Source organism: Rhipicephalus microplus, chromosome 1 (assembly GCF_043290135.1).
Source record: "Rhipicephalus microplus isolate Deutch F79 chromosome 1, USDA_Rmic, whole genome shotgun sequence".
In the NCBI taxonomy this organism is placed as follows: domain Eukaryota; kingdom Metazoa; phylum Arthropoda; class Arachnida; order Ixodida; family Ixodidae; genus Rhipicephalus; species Rhipicephalus microplus.
The window spans coordinates 258,303,537-258,320,142 of NC_134700.1; the positions used below are offsets into that span (position 1 = coordinate 258,303,537).

At 44.4% G+C, this 16,606-nt stretch overlaps 1 protein-coding gene across 1 annotated transcript in view; it reads left to right on the forward strand.

The window, feature by feature from the left end:
- Impbeta11 (importin beta11) overlaps nt 1-16,606 on the forward strand; it is an 80,850-nt gene that overhangs the window by 36,584 nt on the left and 27,660 nt on the right. Inside the window, exons 15-19 of the mRNA XM_075893763.1 lie at nt 5,351-5,391; nt 6,446-6,511; nt 7,940-8,095; nt 10,976-11,177; nt 15,855-15,934. Coding sequence (XP_075749878.1) covers nt 5,351-5,391; nt 6,446-6,511; nt 7,940-8,095; nt 10,976-11,177; nt 15,855-15,934 — 545 coding nt within the window. The remainder of the gene's footprint in view (nt 1-5,350; nt 5,392-6,445; nt 6,512-7,939; nt 8,096-10,975; nt 11,178-15,854; nt 15,935-16,606) is intronic.

Below are 16,606 nucleotides of genomic sequence, written 5' to 3' on the forward strand. Positions count from 1 at the left end.
CTAATTCAACCGCAAAGTGCAAAAAAAATACTATTTTCGAGGCCGCCGCGGCGTCCAAAACAGGCGCAAATCCCGAAATCAAACCAAACTTCGCGCGCGCGCCATTCCCGGATCATGCGGTCGTCCCGCGCCATCTTGGTGTTGTTTTGACCGTGAATTCTTTCTCTCTCGTTCGCCGCCTTGCAAAATGGCGTCGGCAGCACAGTTGAGATGCTATTGGCGTTTTCCCGTGATGCGATGCGGAGCGCTGATTGGCTAGAGCAGCGCATTCATATCTCGCGGGAGAAAGCGTGCCCGCCATTGGCTGCTGTGCAGCAGCGGGGGCGGTCGCTCCTCTCGATGGCGCGTCCAGCGCGCTCGCTTCGTTGTTGCTCTGCTCCGTCCGCCTCGACAGACGTCTGCTTACGAGCCGCTCTTCGCCTTGTGCTATCTTTTCAATCATTTTCTCTCGTTTTTTTTTTTTCTTTTTGCACTAGTTCTGTGCCTTTCGTCTTTGTTGTTGCGGGCGATGCCGGCAACGAAGCCGAAGTCAGTGCGGAAGTCCGGTGCGTGGAGGCGCGCTATGCGGCTTGTACCATCATCGAAATTCTGCTATTCTGCTGCGGGTGCCGACTGCGTAGACGCTTGCAACGACGGAACTGTGTTGTCGGCTGTCGCCAGTCGAGAATTCGGCACATCGAGTGTGGCTGGAGCCGCAAATGCACCGAGTGTTTCCGAGATCGCTGGGCTCGACACGTGCTCCGAATCGATGCCATCCAGTGTGACACCGAGTGCTTCTGATATCGTCGGACCCAGCACTTCGTCTGAATCGGTGCCATCGAGCGTGACACCGAGTGCTTCTGATATCGCCGGACCCAGCACTTCGTCTGAATCGGTGCCGCCATCGAGCGTGAGTGGACCATCGCTTCATCTGCGGATGCGTTTCCTAACGAAGGAAGAAATCGATGCGAATGCGAAACGTCGTGACGCCGTTCGCGCTGAACTCGAGTCTACGCCGGCGACGCAGAAGAAATTTCAACTGATGCAGCCAGCTCTTGCACCTGCAGTGACAAGTGAGGGCGAACATTTTTCGCTCGTTCAAATGAACATCTTTAACGTCGTGCTCAGCCGCACAGTGTGCAAAGAATGTTTGAAAGGTGCTATGACTGTCCGAGAGGGCACCAAGCTTGGACTTGCAACAAAACTTGAAGTCGTGTGCGCCTCTTGTGGCACCGTCGATAAATTATGGACATCACCCCGCAAAAAGGACACGCAGGCCTTCGATGTAAATGTCCACGCCATAATGGCTATAAAGCAAATAGGCAAGGGGCAAACAGCTCTTAATGACTTTTGGGCTGCCATGAACGTCTCTTACAGAAGTCTTCACCACAAGACGTTTCAAAAGCACTTTAAAGAGACGTTCAGAAAGCCAGAGGCCACCGCTTTGGAGAAGTTTTATGCTGATTCTGCCACAGCAGTGATCAAAACATATAAAGAAATGGACCCCAGCTTCTGCAAGGACATCACCGTAGTGTACGATGGCACATGGCATAAGCGGGGTCACACATCACACATCGGAGTGGGATCGGTAATTGGCATCTTTACAGGTCTCATCTTGGATGCTGTAGTTCTTTCAAACCACTGCCTTGGATGCCAAACAGGGCCCAAACCTGTAGATGCAGCATACGAAAGCTGGCAGAAGCACCACATTTGCCAGAAAAACACAGACGCAAAATCGGGAAGCATGGAAGTGGAGGCAGGCTTGACTCTCTTTGGGCGGTCTGTATCCAAGCATGGCCTGCGGTACACCACTCTTGTGTCCGACGGAGACAGCCGTACCTTCGCTGCCCTCACAGAAGAGAATGTGTACGGGCTAGTGCCAATTGTAAAAGAAGAATGTCTGAACCATGTTCAGAAAAGGATTGGAAGTGCTCTTCGAAACATTGTGCAGAAAAGTGATAAGCCACTGAGTGGGAAGGGGAAGCTGACTAAAGCCCTCATTGAAAAGCTGACAGGATATTATGGTTGGGCCCTGAGAAACAATTCAACTGACCTAACAGCCATGCAGCGTGCAGTGATGGCAACATATCACCACGTCACATCGACTGACCAGGACCCTCACCATGAACTTTGCCCAGAGGGGGCTCAATCGTGGTGCCGCCATAGAGCTGCAGAGGCAAAGCGTGAGCCACAGCCAAAACATAAACACAGCCTACCGGACTATGTCGCTGCAGCTATGCTGCCCATCTACGAAAGACTGTCACAAAAGTCGCTTCTTCAGGGCTGCCTGGGAGCGAAGACGCAAAATGCATCAGAATCATTCCACTCCATTCTGTGGTCTCTGATGCCGAAGGAACAACACTCATCCTTGATCGCGGTAGAAACAGCACTGCATGAAGCAGTGCTGCGCTACAATGCCGGCTGCTGCAAAGCAACCCAAGTGATAACGGACTCCATTGGACTTCAACCAGGTCATCTGGCCATCCAGCGAGCTCGTGAAAAAGACGCTTTACGCCTAAAAAAGAATTCTAAAAGACACCAAGAGAAGATGGAGGCCAGGCAAAAGAAGAAAAGAGTGCGCCAGGACACTTCTAGCTACTGTGCTGGAGCTTTTTGAAGAAAACACGTGTTTTGAACTTTCTCGGCCTGTTTTCTCAGAACGGATTTTTTTGCTAGTTGTGGTGCTGAGGAAAGCAAGAACTCGAAAACCGTTCATCAGATTTGTGTGCCGTTTTTTTTATTCTGTTCCTGAATGACCTTGCAAGGGCGTAACAAGCTCCTTTTTTTGAAAATTGGTGCTGTTAATTTATAATAAACAATTAATTTTTGATGAATCTGGTCATTACTGGTTACATCAAATTCAAAGTTGCCTGAAAATTTTGGGGGGGGGGAATAAAAAAAAACGGCTTTGTAGCGCCCTGGGATAGCTATCAAGGAATGACCACAATGAATTTCAGCTTTCTACTATGTCCTGGGATTTCTCACGACTCTTCCTCAGGCACCCATGTGAAGCACCCAGTTAAACCTCAATAACACTGGAACTAAGAAACACAGCTTCGTGAAACTTAGCAGTTGTGCTAGTTTTATTGTAGTGAACAACCCCTGAAAGTTTCATCAAGATATCTTAAAAAATAAAAAAGTTCGGTCTCCAGGGTAGCCTCCCCCCTTAACTCTTGGCTCCACAACCAACTATGTTATTCCGCCTTACGCCATTCATTTTGCTTGCATCGTAATTTTCATCTCATTTTCTTTTTTTTTTTTGCCTTCCTGTACAGCATCGCGACATTGCTTCTTGGCAGAGGGGGTAATGCCACCATTGATGAACGAGCCGCTGTGGCTCATACCCGTTTTGGGCTACGAAGAAGAAGAGAACGTTTTTCTTGCTCTGGTTCGGGTGAACTCCTGGCTGCAGGTCTTGTTTTTGCTCGCGACAATATGTGAACGGCGCTGCTACAGGCTGTATCACTTGCGAACAGGCGACAGGAGGAGCCACCGGCTGCGCTGCATACGTTAGGTGCGCGGTCACAGGCTGCATGGCTGGCGGATAGGTGACAGGAGGGCCTACCGGCTGCACGACACGCTGGCAGTAAACACGGCTGGATAAAGGCGGCTCGTGGTGCGCAGCAGGAACAGCTTGGGCAACCTCTTCCGAAATAACAGTGCGAAGCGAGGCAGGTAGACGGGTGGTGGTCTCGTGAGTGAAGGGCACTAGGGAAAGTTGGCGGGCGACTTCCTCACGGACGAAGGCTCGAACTTGCTGAAGCAACGGTGAATTGTCAGGCCGGGTGTCGAAACTGGACAGTGACTCACCACCATGCTGAGGCTGCCGAGTCAGAGTGCGTTGCGTCTTTAACTCGTCATAGCTCTGACACAAGCTGACAACTTCAGAAACTGTGCTCGGATTTCTTGCCAAGAGCATTTGAAATGCGCCGTCGTCGATGCCCTTCAGGATATGTTTGACCTTGTCAAATTCGGGCATGGTGTCATTCGCACGTCGACAAAGGTCGACGACGTCCTCAATATAGCTGGTAAAAGTCTCGCCAGTCTGCTGAGAGCGGACGCGCAAGCGCTGTTCTGCCCGCTGCTTGAGGACAGCCGGCCGACTGAACACTTCAGCACATGATGTCTTGAAGACGCTCCATGTGGGGATGTTGTGTTTGTGGTTATTAAACCACAATTCGGCGATGCCAGTGAGATAAAATATCACGTGGCCCAGCTTGTCGGCTTGATCCCAGTTATTGTTGGCGCTCACCAGTTCGTAGTGCTCGAGCCAGTCTTCGACGTCGGTCCCATCCGCACCGCTGAAGACCTTCGGGTCCCGTAGCCTAGGGTGGCCAGGGCAGTTGAACTGGGGCGAAGGCGTCGATGTAGTGGCGTTGTCAGTCATGACAGGCGGTAGCGTGCGGCTTCGCAGCTCCAGGGTGTAGCAACGGGGATTAACAGCACCTCCACCAAATGTGAGGAGGTTTATTAGTCGTTAAAGACAGCGACGAGACAGCGTGAAGAACCGTCCAGCGATCCGCACAGCAACGAACCAAAGCACGAGCCGAGAGAGCCGGGCGTTGTCGATGCTGCTTGCTGTAGGCACATCTTCTTCTTCACAAACTATATATTCCAAGACAATTCAAAAGTAAAGTAGGGATTCAATAAAGGCAATGTGCCTGCTATAACAGCTCATAGCTGCATTAGCCATCTGTGGACTTGGTTCAGTGCTATAAATATGATAATTGAACTGGAGTAGAAAATGTGTGACATCATTGCACCCTACTACAGAGAGTAGGTAGAAAACATTGTCCTAGAAAACCAGGCACTCGAATATCTTTGATATCATTGTCATGATCAGCTTGACTACGCCCACTGCAGGACAAAATTTCTCCCATCATTTGCCAATCAACACAGTCTTGTGCTTTCTGCTGCCACGTTATACTTGTGAACTTTTTAATCTCACCGGCCCACCTAGGATCAGTTCTATATAAATATATTTTAAACAAGTGTAATGTAATAATGTGGCTGCAACAGGAAAAAATTTGGCAGCCAAAATTATTGGGATTGAACGCTTTATTGGGTGAACTTGTGGTCAGCATCACAGTGATAATTTATAGGAGTAAGCACAAGAAGCAAACTCAAAGCATTTGTACTTATACCCTTGAATTTCATTTACATTGTACAGTTCTAGTTATCCTTACTCTCTTACTTTAATGTTTCTAATTTTTATTATTGCAGTAGCCTCAAAAATATTCAGCAACATTCTTGATTTTTATATTATCTCAGCACTCATGTTTTGTAGCTAAAATTACTTGAGACTATATGTAAAGCAGACAAATAAGCTTCAGCTGCCCTGGTGACCCATCCTTGACTTTATGATATCTACCTGTTGATGATTTTGAGTTCAACACCGAACAATTTCTTCCTGTGAGTAACATTTCTTCTTTGTAATTATATTTTAAAATATAATTAGTACTTTGAATGCAATAATTTTGTATTGATCATACTTTTTGTCTTAATCAAACAAGATAAATTCTCATAATGATCAGTTTGCGGGCCGTAATTAACTTATGTAACCATTATCTCATCTACACAATCAGTGTAGATTAGATAACATAACACAAGCCTGTCTTTTTTATCTTTTCTCATCAGCCGCTTTGAGGATTGCAGCTTTTAGGCCTTAAATGTGGTCAGTCATACAGCTACACCTAAATGATCTTGGCCGCAGGAGCTCTGTCGGGACTTTTATTCACAAATCTTTTCTTTAATAGAATCATTAGACGCTATTTTGGGCAATCTTCTTGCAGTACGAATAAATGTGTCAGTATAGTTACTATAACGCTTGAGTTGTTGCCAATGGTAGAGACAGAAAATCTTTGTGAATACAGACCCAAGTTCTTTGTAATGATCATTTAACGTACTAATGTTCAAACAACTGCTCTTTATTTAGGGAAGGTGGGATGGTGGGAGGGGGTTAATATGAATCTAGGGAGTTGATTTGCCAATGCAACAAATGTGCATTTTGACTGCTTGAGAGTAGGCTGTCATTTATTTGCAAGTAAAAACAGCTTGCGATGGGATCGCAGAGCATCACACTGTTGAGGTCGTTTCCTTACTACAAAGGGAGGAAACGCACAAGCCTTTCATCATTGAGGTCGTTGCCTTACTACAAAAGGGCAAATCCCAGAGGCATCTCAGTGTTAGGGTCATTGCCTTACTACAAAGGGAGTGATCGCAGAGGCATCTCACTGTTGAGGTAGTTGCCTTACTACAAAGGGAGAGTGATGGGAGTTGAGGTACAATAACCCCATAAGCAATCTGATTTTCTGAATAGTGGGTGAAATTTTTCCAGTGAATTACTGTATGAATGCAATGCCATAGTGGTAGTAGCAATGGGCACTTTATTCTTGGGGGAGAACGAGCAAGGAGTGATGAAGAGTCGCTACGTGATGTTTAAAATATTGCTCTTTTTCCCTTCCAGTACTTAGAATCCTATGTGTCACTTCTGTACAAGTTGTTGCAGCAAGTAACGGAGTGTGATACAAAGGTAAGGAATGTTGTGCTGTGTGTCATCTTATATATAAGTAGTGCATGGTAGTTTTTCTGAAATTTAAAAGAAATTGTGTCGCTGCAATTCTTTAAGCCATAGGGTGTAGGGGTTTTTTTTTTATGAGCTACGAATCACCTACTAGGCTTGTGCAAATGTTCGAGTGCTTTGAATATTCGAACGAATATTACACTATTTCAGTTCGCTTCGTTTCTACTTCAAATTACCCTCTGAAATATACCATGCATCCTGAGGTTCACATAAATAGCTAAATAAATAATTAATAGAAACTTTTAAGTATCCGGAATCAGTTAATAGGTGTACACTTAAACCTTGATAAAACAAACCCGGATAAAATGAAATATCAGTTATAAAGAAGTAAATGAAAAATAGTTTTACAATAAATATAGGCTTTTAAATATGCCATTATAACAAATTTTCTGATATAACCAACCTAATTTCAGGTAATGCAGCTTGTTTATAATGAGGTCTGAGTGTATAATAGCCTACATGTAACCCCCTTATAAAGGTGGTTTCATTGCAATGGGAGGTGCTATACCATGAATACATCTCTGCAGGGAAAACCTGCGCTTCTGTGAAGCCTCACTTCAAGGCTAAATGAACATATTACCTTAACGTCGATTATTCATTTTTAAGTATGCGGAGCCCTCTAGGGGGCCGGACTGTTGTTGTTGCTTGGTGTAACAAAAGGCAGAACCACATTCGCACATTGAGCATGCGCTCGTGCCAAGAGGAAATCTTCTTCCTCTTCTTCTACAAGTGCCACGATGATGATATTAAGTGCGAACACTACTACTATGGCTATGGAAAGACGACAACATAAACCACAATAAAAAATTGAAAGAGGAAGCGAGTAATGGAGAGAGGATAGGATGAAAGTAAAAATATAGGAAGAGAAATAAAAATAAATAGTAATAAACATAAAAAACAAGATAAATCTGGAAAAGAGAACAAAAAAAAATAAGGAGGAGGAAAGGTAGAGAAGACCGAAGAGAAACAAAAAAGGCTGCCCAGCTCCGCAGTTCCTTCAGGCTTGGCACCTCTACTTGGAAAAGCTACCTTAATTTAAACTTGTTACGCTGCTTTATGCAGTCTAAGTATAAGGTAGTCAATTTTATAACTTGACATACTTTACATGTCATCACTTGCATTCTAGCAAAAGTGAAATCCTGCAACTATTCAAAGTTCCTTCCACTTTCTTTAAACCTAAAAAAACAAACGATTTCACCAAATCACTCACTATTTACTTTGAACCTAAAATCTACTTTTCACACAAGGCTACTAATTACATTTCCTTCTGTACTTGTTTGCATTTTGTGCCTAACTGAGATATTTTATTTTTTGCTTAATGCAGGAGCAGTGTGCCAACTTTACTTGCCTTTCTGTATTTCTCTGTATGTTGTGCAGATCAGTATCCTGCATGTGACGTCGTTCATCATTGAGCGAGTGGGAAGCCAGATAATGCCATTTGCAGGCGACCTGGTTCAGTACCTGCCCCTTCTTTGGGAAACTTGCGGTGAACATCACATGCTACGCTGTGCCATCGTCACCACACTCGTGCAGGTTCGTTTGCCACTTTCGAAGCTCGCCATGTTGCATGAGCGCCAGCACTTCTGGCAAAGAAGAATCGAAATTGAACCAAGCCGAAATTTGTTGAGTCATTGAATGACATGGCATAGAGACTATGTTGTACTGAATGCAACCCCCCCTTGCAGTCGTGCTACAACTACAAGCAACCTATTTGAGGCTCTCTGTCTGCAACTGCACTTTTTTTTTTTTATGGGTCTTCATCTTGGTTTGGCTTTACCGTATTTACTTGCGTAATAAGCACACTTTTTTTTTCCCAGAACACATCCGGCTCCAAGTTTGGGGTGCAAGGTAAAATTTCAAAAAATTTCATTTCTATTTACAGCATAGATCATTAATAATATATGTCGTCAAAGTCACGATTATCTTCACCACAACCAAAACATCCTTATTCATAGGCTATGCTAGCGCAACACGTGTTGAGCATGCAGTCTCGCGCGTCCAAGAATCGAGGTGTACGACGCAGTGTGCATTCAAATTTCCAAACATTAACATTAAAACACCTGCATTGGCAATGAAATGAAAGCGAGAAAAAAAAAACTACGACAAGAAAACGCCTTTACCGAAATTCGCCAATAGCGTTTCAGGCCACCTAGATTATGCACATTATTACGACTAAATCTTTGTGCACTGAACGTGATGGGCTCGCACCCTATATCCAAGATATCCAAGACATTGCAATCAAATTGCGAACCACTATTTGAGTGATACAAGCGCCACTCAAGGATCCTTTCCTCCAAATAAAGCCAACGAAAAGAGTTACGTTGATTCCACACAAAAACGCAACTTTGAACGCCCGTGACTGCCACCAAAAAGCGCCAACAGGAATTAGGCCTAGCCTGCGATTCGGCATGTCGCGGGAAGCTTGTACAAGACAACATGAAGATTGGACGTTGAAAAGATAGTACTCAAGCACTGATCCAAGCATAGCATTCGTGATACAATGTTCAGCTTCACGGCCAGAAAATCAACGGCGACAGCAATTCATGTAGTGGCAGAAAAGGCGAAAGCTTGCATCGAAAAGCGGAAAAGTTTTGAAATTTTAGGAGAAAGTAGCAAACGCTATAAGAACGACACTTCTCCTGATAGGAAACTCGATGCCCATTCGACAAGAACACAATCGCATGTTTGATGCAGAGCGTGTGCGGCCGGGCTAGCGGCCGAAGCCACACTGGCATTGGTGCAAAGGTTACTCCGACACCCAAACAACAGCCTTTCTTCCTCACACTCAGCAAGCATACTCAACGGCGGTTCACAGCCATGAAAATTTCAGTAAATGGTAAACCAGCCATCATGTGGACTTTTAACATGGTTGCATTGTCTAAATCTGCCATTACGCACCTACTTTTTTTGGTATACTGTCTTTATGTGAGAGCAAGATTTGACAAATGACTTTGATGGTGCAAGGAACGAAGTTGATTTTGGGTTTCTCTTCGCACTCCCTTGTTTTCCTGTCACCTGTTGTCTTCACTTTGTGCTTTATGTTCTTTGTTATGGTTAACCCCACACTAAAGACCATGAAACATTTTATTACAGCAACAATTATGTACAAGTTTTAATGCCTATTTTAGACCAGTTCTCAGCTCAAAATTTCTATCTCCGAATTGTATGGAGGCCTTTACTAAGTGGTCACTACATGTGACCATAGATTTAGTTGAACCCTTGAAGTAGACAATTTTTCTGAGAAAAACTTTCTGAGATGGTCAGACTACTTTATTGTGACTCTTGAATGTACGAAAGTGTGGCAAGAAATTGTGAAAAAAGTGAGCAACAGATTTTTTGTCAGCATTACTAGAAACTGCAAACTGTTCTACAGTATTTCAGAAGGTAGTTTATTTTGAAACAGTGGTCTACACACAGTGCCACGCAGCTGTCTGCACATGACGTGCGCCACCCTTCTCAAAGTTTTGTGCTGGCAAACACATGGCATCTTCTCAGCGTGGGGCTGGCTTAGGTAGAGTAAACTCGGCAATCAAAGTAGATAAGAATACCTCACAATTTTCGGTGATACACGAGCTAAGAGCACCTCCAAGAGAAATGTACTAAGTCAACTTGTACCACTCCTTCAAGGAAGTGCCGATAAAGATAAAAATCAAGTTGTGCACGCCTCTGTGCAGTCACCCGGCGAAACAGAAACCATGAGAGGGTGCTGCCCATTGGCATTGCCACAAGATCGCGTGACGTACTGACGCTAAAAATCACTTCTGTTTGTCTTCGTGAAAAGGCAGCACAATCATTTGCAAAAAGAAGAAGAAGGTATTTAATGAGAAGGAGGAGGGGAGGTTAGCCTGGAAAGTGGGTTTTTAGCCTGCTACTCCTCAATGCTTCTTGTAGGCCCTAGGAGGTGGCAGCATCTCTGAGTGAGCATGCATTGTCATTACGGCGGGGAATTTCAAGCGGACAGTCGAAAATTTCACCGTCGAATATCAGTCGAATTTTTTTCAGTGCAAAGTTACACAAGCGACTTCATGTTCATAGCAAATATATTGAAAAATGACTGTGAATTCTGAATTGTTCTTGAATTGTTATTTTGAATGTTGAGTTGCTAATTACGACAATACCAGTTTTTATTGGGAGTTGTCAAGGTATTAAGACACTTTATGAACATTGTACATTATTTATGTATGTCCTCTCTGTTATGACCCTCTGTGAGGGTCGACAGTATTACCAAGTAATAAATAAATGTACCCATGCTGCAAAGACACTGCAGGACAAAAAACTGCCATCATACATGTACAGCAAAAACACTAAAAGCATTAATCAGTTTACGAAGGGGTGAGGAGTGCCTTGCTCAGTCCGGAGAATGTGGGGTTTTCTTTTTCTGAATGTGTGTCACAGAAAGTGGGTTCTTAACAGGTGGTAAATGGCCTCGGCGCACAGTCTGAGCGACTGCATCCATTCCTGGTGCCAGTGGTGGCGTTCGGGGTGGATGTGCACCAGTCTCCTCACGTCTACTTGCTCGAGGATTGTCTCGACTTGTGGTGGGCGCTGCTGGCAAACACACGCTCCACCTCAATTGAGCTGCTGCAGCTGGCACAGTATCTCTTTCCTCTTTTTGGTGAGTTTTTAAGACAGGAAGGCTTGGCGGGCTAGCCGACGGAGTGTGGGGTGTGCTCTTCTCTTTGTCCAGTGTCTCTACACTCACGCTTAAAGTTCTCCGAAAAATAGGAGAGTTCATTGTTGTGTGCCATTCTTACACTAGAAGGCCACTCATACACTGAAATAAGATAAAGAGCCACTGAAAAATTAAGTCTTATCAAGAGTGGGTGAAAAAAAAGCCTCAGCCAACAGCTACTTCTACAACGGAATATGTTTGCATGCCAGCAGCCTTTACGAAAACAACTTCATTGTAGCTAAGGGCTCATAGCTTAGAATTCTTTTGTTCACTAATCATACCTTATTGGGAACCCTTAAACTGAGATCTGTGCACAAATGCCTTGCTGGTGTGTCAGTAAACCTTTGTCATCAGTGGCAATTTGTGTTTAGAACTGTTGGTAGATGGGATTCCCATGGAATGGTACTGCAGTGAAATACAGCTTCTCTCCACACTGATGATGCTCAGGAAAGTCCAACTGGCATTGTAAACCTTTGTCATCAGTGGCAATTTGTGTTTAGAACTGTTGGTAGATGGGATTCCTATGGAATGGTATTGAAGTGAAATACAGCTTCTCTCCACACTGATGATGCTCAGGAAAGTCCAATTGGCATTGTACTCTTTAGTGAATACAGCTGAACACAAGTGCTGACCTATTTCATATGCACTAAAACGTCATTATGACAAAGCAGCATTTTACATGGAATTAAGTTTGTTATAGCCAAAAATTTGTTATAAAAGTATATTCCAAAGAAACAGTATAACCGTGATACTACAGAACTTCATATTGAAAAAGCTTTGGATCTGTTGTAAGAGAACTATGTAAAATCTAAGTACTGTTACAACAAACTCTGATGTAATCAATGATTGGGTCTGTTATAACCAGAGAGAATTACAAGTCATAATCGAATGTACTATCAATAGGGCAATAAAATATGATTTTTCGAATAGCACAAGAAGCTTCTGTCACTTCCCTCTCTTTTTTTAAAAATTTGATTCCACAATATATTCACTAAAAACTATGCATTAGTGCTGTGAAGAAATTTTGCGTCTACCAATGTAGCGAGAATTATTGCAGAAGTCACAAAAAATGACATTTTTCAAAAAAAGATAAGAGCTTCTGAACAGTGCAACCGTTCAAAATTGTGCTGCTTGGTTCTCTGTTCACAGGTCGCGATGTAGTTAAGGCAGCTGCAAGTGGAAGTTTAGTAATCAGATTACGATAGCGCGTTGAATTGTCGCGAACATTGCAGACGCGCGTCTCAGACCCACTGCATTAGCATCTCATTGGACTCGCTGCTTGTCAGCACTCAGACCTTGGGACAAAAGCCTCCGCACGAGAACTCCTTATACTCGCAATCGAGCTCGACGTACTTTGAAACATCGGGCACCTCGGCCACGCACATCACATCTGAGACTTCTGGTCGAATTCGTGGCTAGGCCTAACTGCACTTCGAACTTAGCAAACAAGATCATTGCCTCAGCGGACATGCGAAAGCGAAGAAGGCGTACGTTGCCCGCTGGCTCCTCAGAACTTCGGATGAACATTTTGCGCATCGGCGGCTGACTCCCCTGGCCAAGCTCGGTATGCAGTGACCGCTCGGAGCAGTGGCTAGCAATTTTGCGCCTCAGCACCACAAAACGCTTGACCAAGCACTCTGCATACTGATTTTTTTGTCGCCTTAGTTAGCCATAACTGACCTTTAATAGACCGCATATTGGTGGCCTTCATTCTTCAATTGGTACGTTGATATTCGCTGCACGCTGTTGCTGTTCTGAAAGTATGCTAATGTTCGAGTCGGAAGTTATTGAATTTAGAACGCCTGCTGTAAAGGAGTTCTGACCACCTTGCTAGCCTCACAATGTCAGTTGTGTCAGAATTCGTAATAAATGAAGCTCAATCAATGAAGCAAATAGGGAAGTCGGCATGAAAACACCACTTGGTATGCAGTATCCAAGAGTCTGTTGTAAGCAGATCCGTTGTAACAAGGTTATACTATACAGTTAAACCTGCATATAACGAACCTCCATATAACGAATTCCTCGATATAGTGAAGTTTTTCTATTCCCTGCGTTGCTTCATAGAAGCACATGTACTGGCGACCTCTATGTAACAAAATAACAGCGGGAGACAACCTTAATATCACGAATTTTCCCCACGGAAAATCTAGGAATTTTGCTCTGCATTTTGTTACGAGCATGCATCTTTCGCAACTGCCCCGCTGCCAACAAAGGGCGAAGCGGCGCGGCGCACACGGCGCACCAGGCGAGAGCAAGAGCTCATTATTGCGCGTGGTTGAGTGAGAGGCGAGCGGGCGGGCCTGCACCCCACAAGCTGGCGTTGCTGCCGTTCTCGCCGCCGCGGGCGCATACGCGAGTCCACTCCAAACCCCCACTCCCCACTTCAAACCAAAATAAAAAAAAGAAAGAAAACTACTTTTGCGCTTTGGCAGCGCCTCATTTTAGTTAGTATCACATATGTGGGCCGCGCTGCATATGAAGGGCACTTTACCGAATGGTTTTCCGTGGTATCCGCGTCTGTGTCCGTTTTATTTGCTCTTCGTTTTCGATGCCGTGCACGCGTGCATGGTGTGGTCCCTAACGACGTTCAGCTTTGCTGTTTTTTTTTATTGCCATAGCTTTTATGCGGAGAGTCCCGGCTGGTTTGTCGCCATCGCCACCGCAGCCACCATTCACCGTATATTTACATAACCAATATGAAAACTCAAGAAAAAAAAAAAAAGCCGCCCACACTCTGCACTCAGCTCGTCACAATGCGCCCACGCGTGCTCATCTCCCAAGGCGTACTTTGCCCCGCGAATAGAGGGCAGGAGGAGGTTAGATGCCTGTGCGCGCGCCCTTATCCTTCGGTGGGGAAAACAGCACTTTCAACTTTCACCGGAACGATTGCGTTTAGTTGCTGGGCACACAAAAATTACTCGGCTTGCTGGACAGGTGTCGTTTGCGAAAAGAGTGCGCTTTTCAGAAACAGCGAAGTAACAGCTGGGGCACTTGTTAGTTCGCACTCATATCTGTACCTCTGATTACGTTTTGGGCCTCGTTTTCGTTTGAACAGTACATTAAGTGTCGAGTGGTAAACGTTGTTAGTTTGTTCTCGTCCTGTGAATTGTTTTTGTGCATCATTTGTGCGTGAGCAGCGCATTGCACGTTTCAATCTGCTTGCCGTTCTTAGCGTTACATTCAAAGTTGTTGCTATTGCAGTCATTAATTGGTTCGCCCTTGTGGCGAAACTGCGACTTTTCTCAATTTCGAACAACCGTGTCGTCCTCCCCGAGGGGATGTCAGATGAGGCGTTCATGGAAACTTTGCGAGACCACGGTGACGACAGCTCTTCGGTGGTCGACTGGTCACCTGCTTTACCGTCTTGCTCCGCGCCATGAGTTCGCAGGCTGGTAGCTTTCGTGATTAGCCGATTAGTTCTGGCAACACGACGGCGCGTTGAATGCTGCTTTGCCGTCTTGCTTCGCGCCAAGAGTTCGCAGGCTTGTAGCTTTCGTGATTAGCCGATTAGTTCTGGCAACACGACGGCGCGTTGAATGCAATGCAATGAACACAATAGCGAAAAATTGTAATGGTATATGAAGAAAGGCTGCAGCCACCTCTTTTGGATTGGATATCGCGGAACTCCTCCAAAATGCTGGTGTGAGCAAATACGGGCTCTCCAGGGAGAAGTACTCTTTTCACACAGTCACTTCGCGTTGAAACCGCACTGATACTCGCCCAGAGAGCAGGTGTGCCAGCGATCGCTACCGCCCTTGAAATCCAAGCTAATTATTGCTGCCCGAGCGATCCCCTCCCCCAACCCCCTCATCCCCGCGTTGTTTCACGCTTGTTCAAGGCGGGTGGTTTACTTTCTGTTTGAGCATTCGACGACAGTTCTAACACGCGGGAGATATTATCTTATGCACTTTCCAGGTGATGGAAATTGGCCAACTGATTTGATCTCTGCTTCAGCAGCGCTCGTGCACTTTCACTCGCTCGTGAAAGTTACGATGCGCGGGGGCATCTTAACGATTTGGACTTGTTACGGAACATGGCGACAACGGAAAAAACCCACCGAGTGCCATGTAATTGCTATCGCAATAGTAACGCCGATTTTTTTTTACTGTAAAATAAGTGTTTTGGGTTAGCTCTCCTTCAGTACCCCTCTTGTTTAATTTGCACGTTTGCTTTCCCAATTTTTGTACCAAACCAGCATATAACGAAATCCTCTTTATAACGAGTTTTTCCGAGACATCAATTTCGTTATATCCAGGTTTAACTGTATATCAATTGCAAGGCTATTCTTCATTTAGTTTGTTATAAACGATATTTTGTTATATTTGGGTTAGTTATATGGAGGTGTGAGTGTAAAACAAAGTGACCAACTTTCTTTTCACATTCTGTCACATGCACACGAGGACATTGTAGGTCTGTGTAATGGGTTTGACAAACCTCTGCATCCCTGCTCTGTCTTCTAAGGGTTCGCTGTGCAGAATCGTAAAACTTTTTTTTATTAATATGATGGAGCACTCGAGAGTAGCAAACAAGCCATGACAACACAACACTTGTTTTGTTTTACGATCTCTACCTCCCTTTTTAGAATCGGTAACGGCTCAAAATGCTCATTTTCGTTCACAGAGCTTGGCACAGAAAACATGAAGATGTGCCTGCAGGTGGTACAAGCCTACATCCTTCTCTTTCCAAAAGAGTTCCTACAGGTGAGTTGTGAAAGCAATACTAGCTTTTAGCTATACCAAGTCAGTTTCCTGCTTGGAGTCTTTTTTTTTTTCTTGAATATCATAGCCTGTGGTTGTAGTGTGTTTTGCTGCAGCGTCTGTTAAAGCTTACATAATTCTTCATCTGTAAAAATGCATCTCATTCTGCTGTGAAGGTGTAAAAAACCTAACATAGCAAGGTTCAAGAACTTTCTTTTGGAGGGCCTATCATGGTTTAAAAAGTAATAAAAAATATTAAGGACTGGCAAATATTTGGGTGCGTTGAATATTATAACTAATGTTACAGTACTATTCAAATCTGTTTTGACAAGAATTCAGAATATTCTAAATTTCGAAGTATTATTTGAAATGAATGCATTCAAATATGCATCATTCAGTGCATGTAACACCTCTCTAAAAGCGGTTTCATTTTTGTGTGTGTGTGTGTGTGAGGGGGGGGGGGGTGCTATGCCATGAAACCTCCTGTAGAAAAGAAATCGGCTCTGCCGCCGAGCCACACTTCACGGTTTAATGTACTCATTACTTTACCTTCATTAATTTTTATGTTTAAAAACAGGCATAGTATATGTGCTTAGCATAGTGATTTTTAAACTATAACGTATTGTATCAGCTGTAACTTGTACCCTACTGCTATGCAAATCCTACTACTACTCA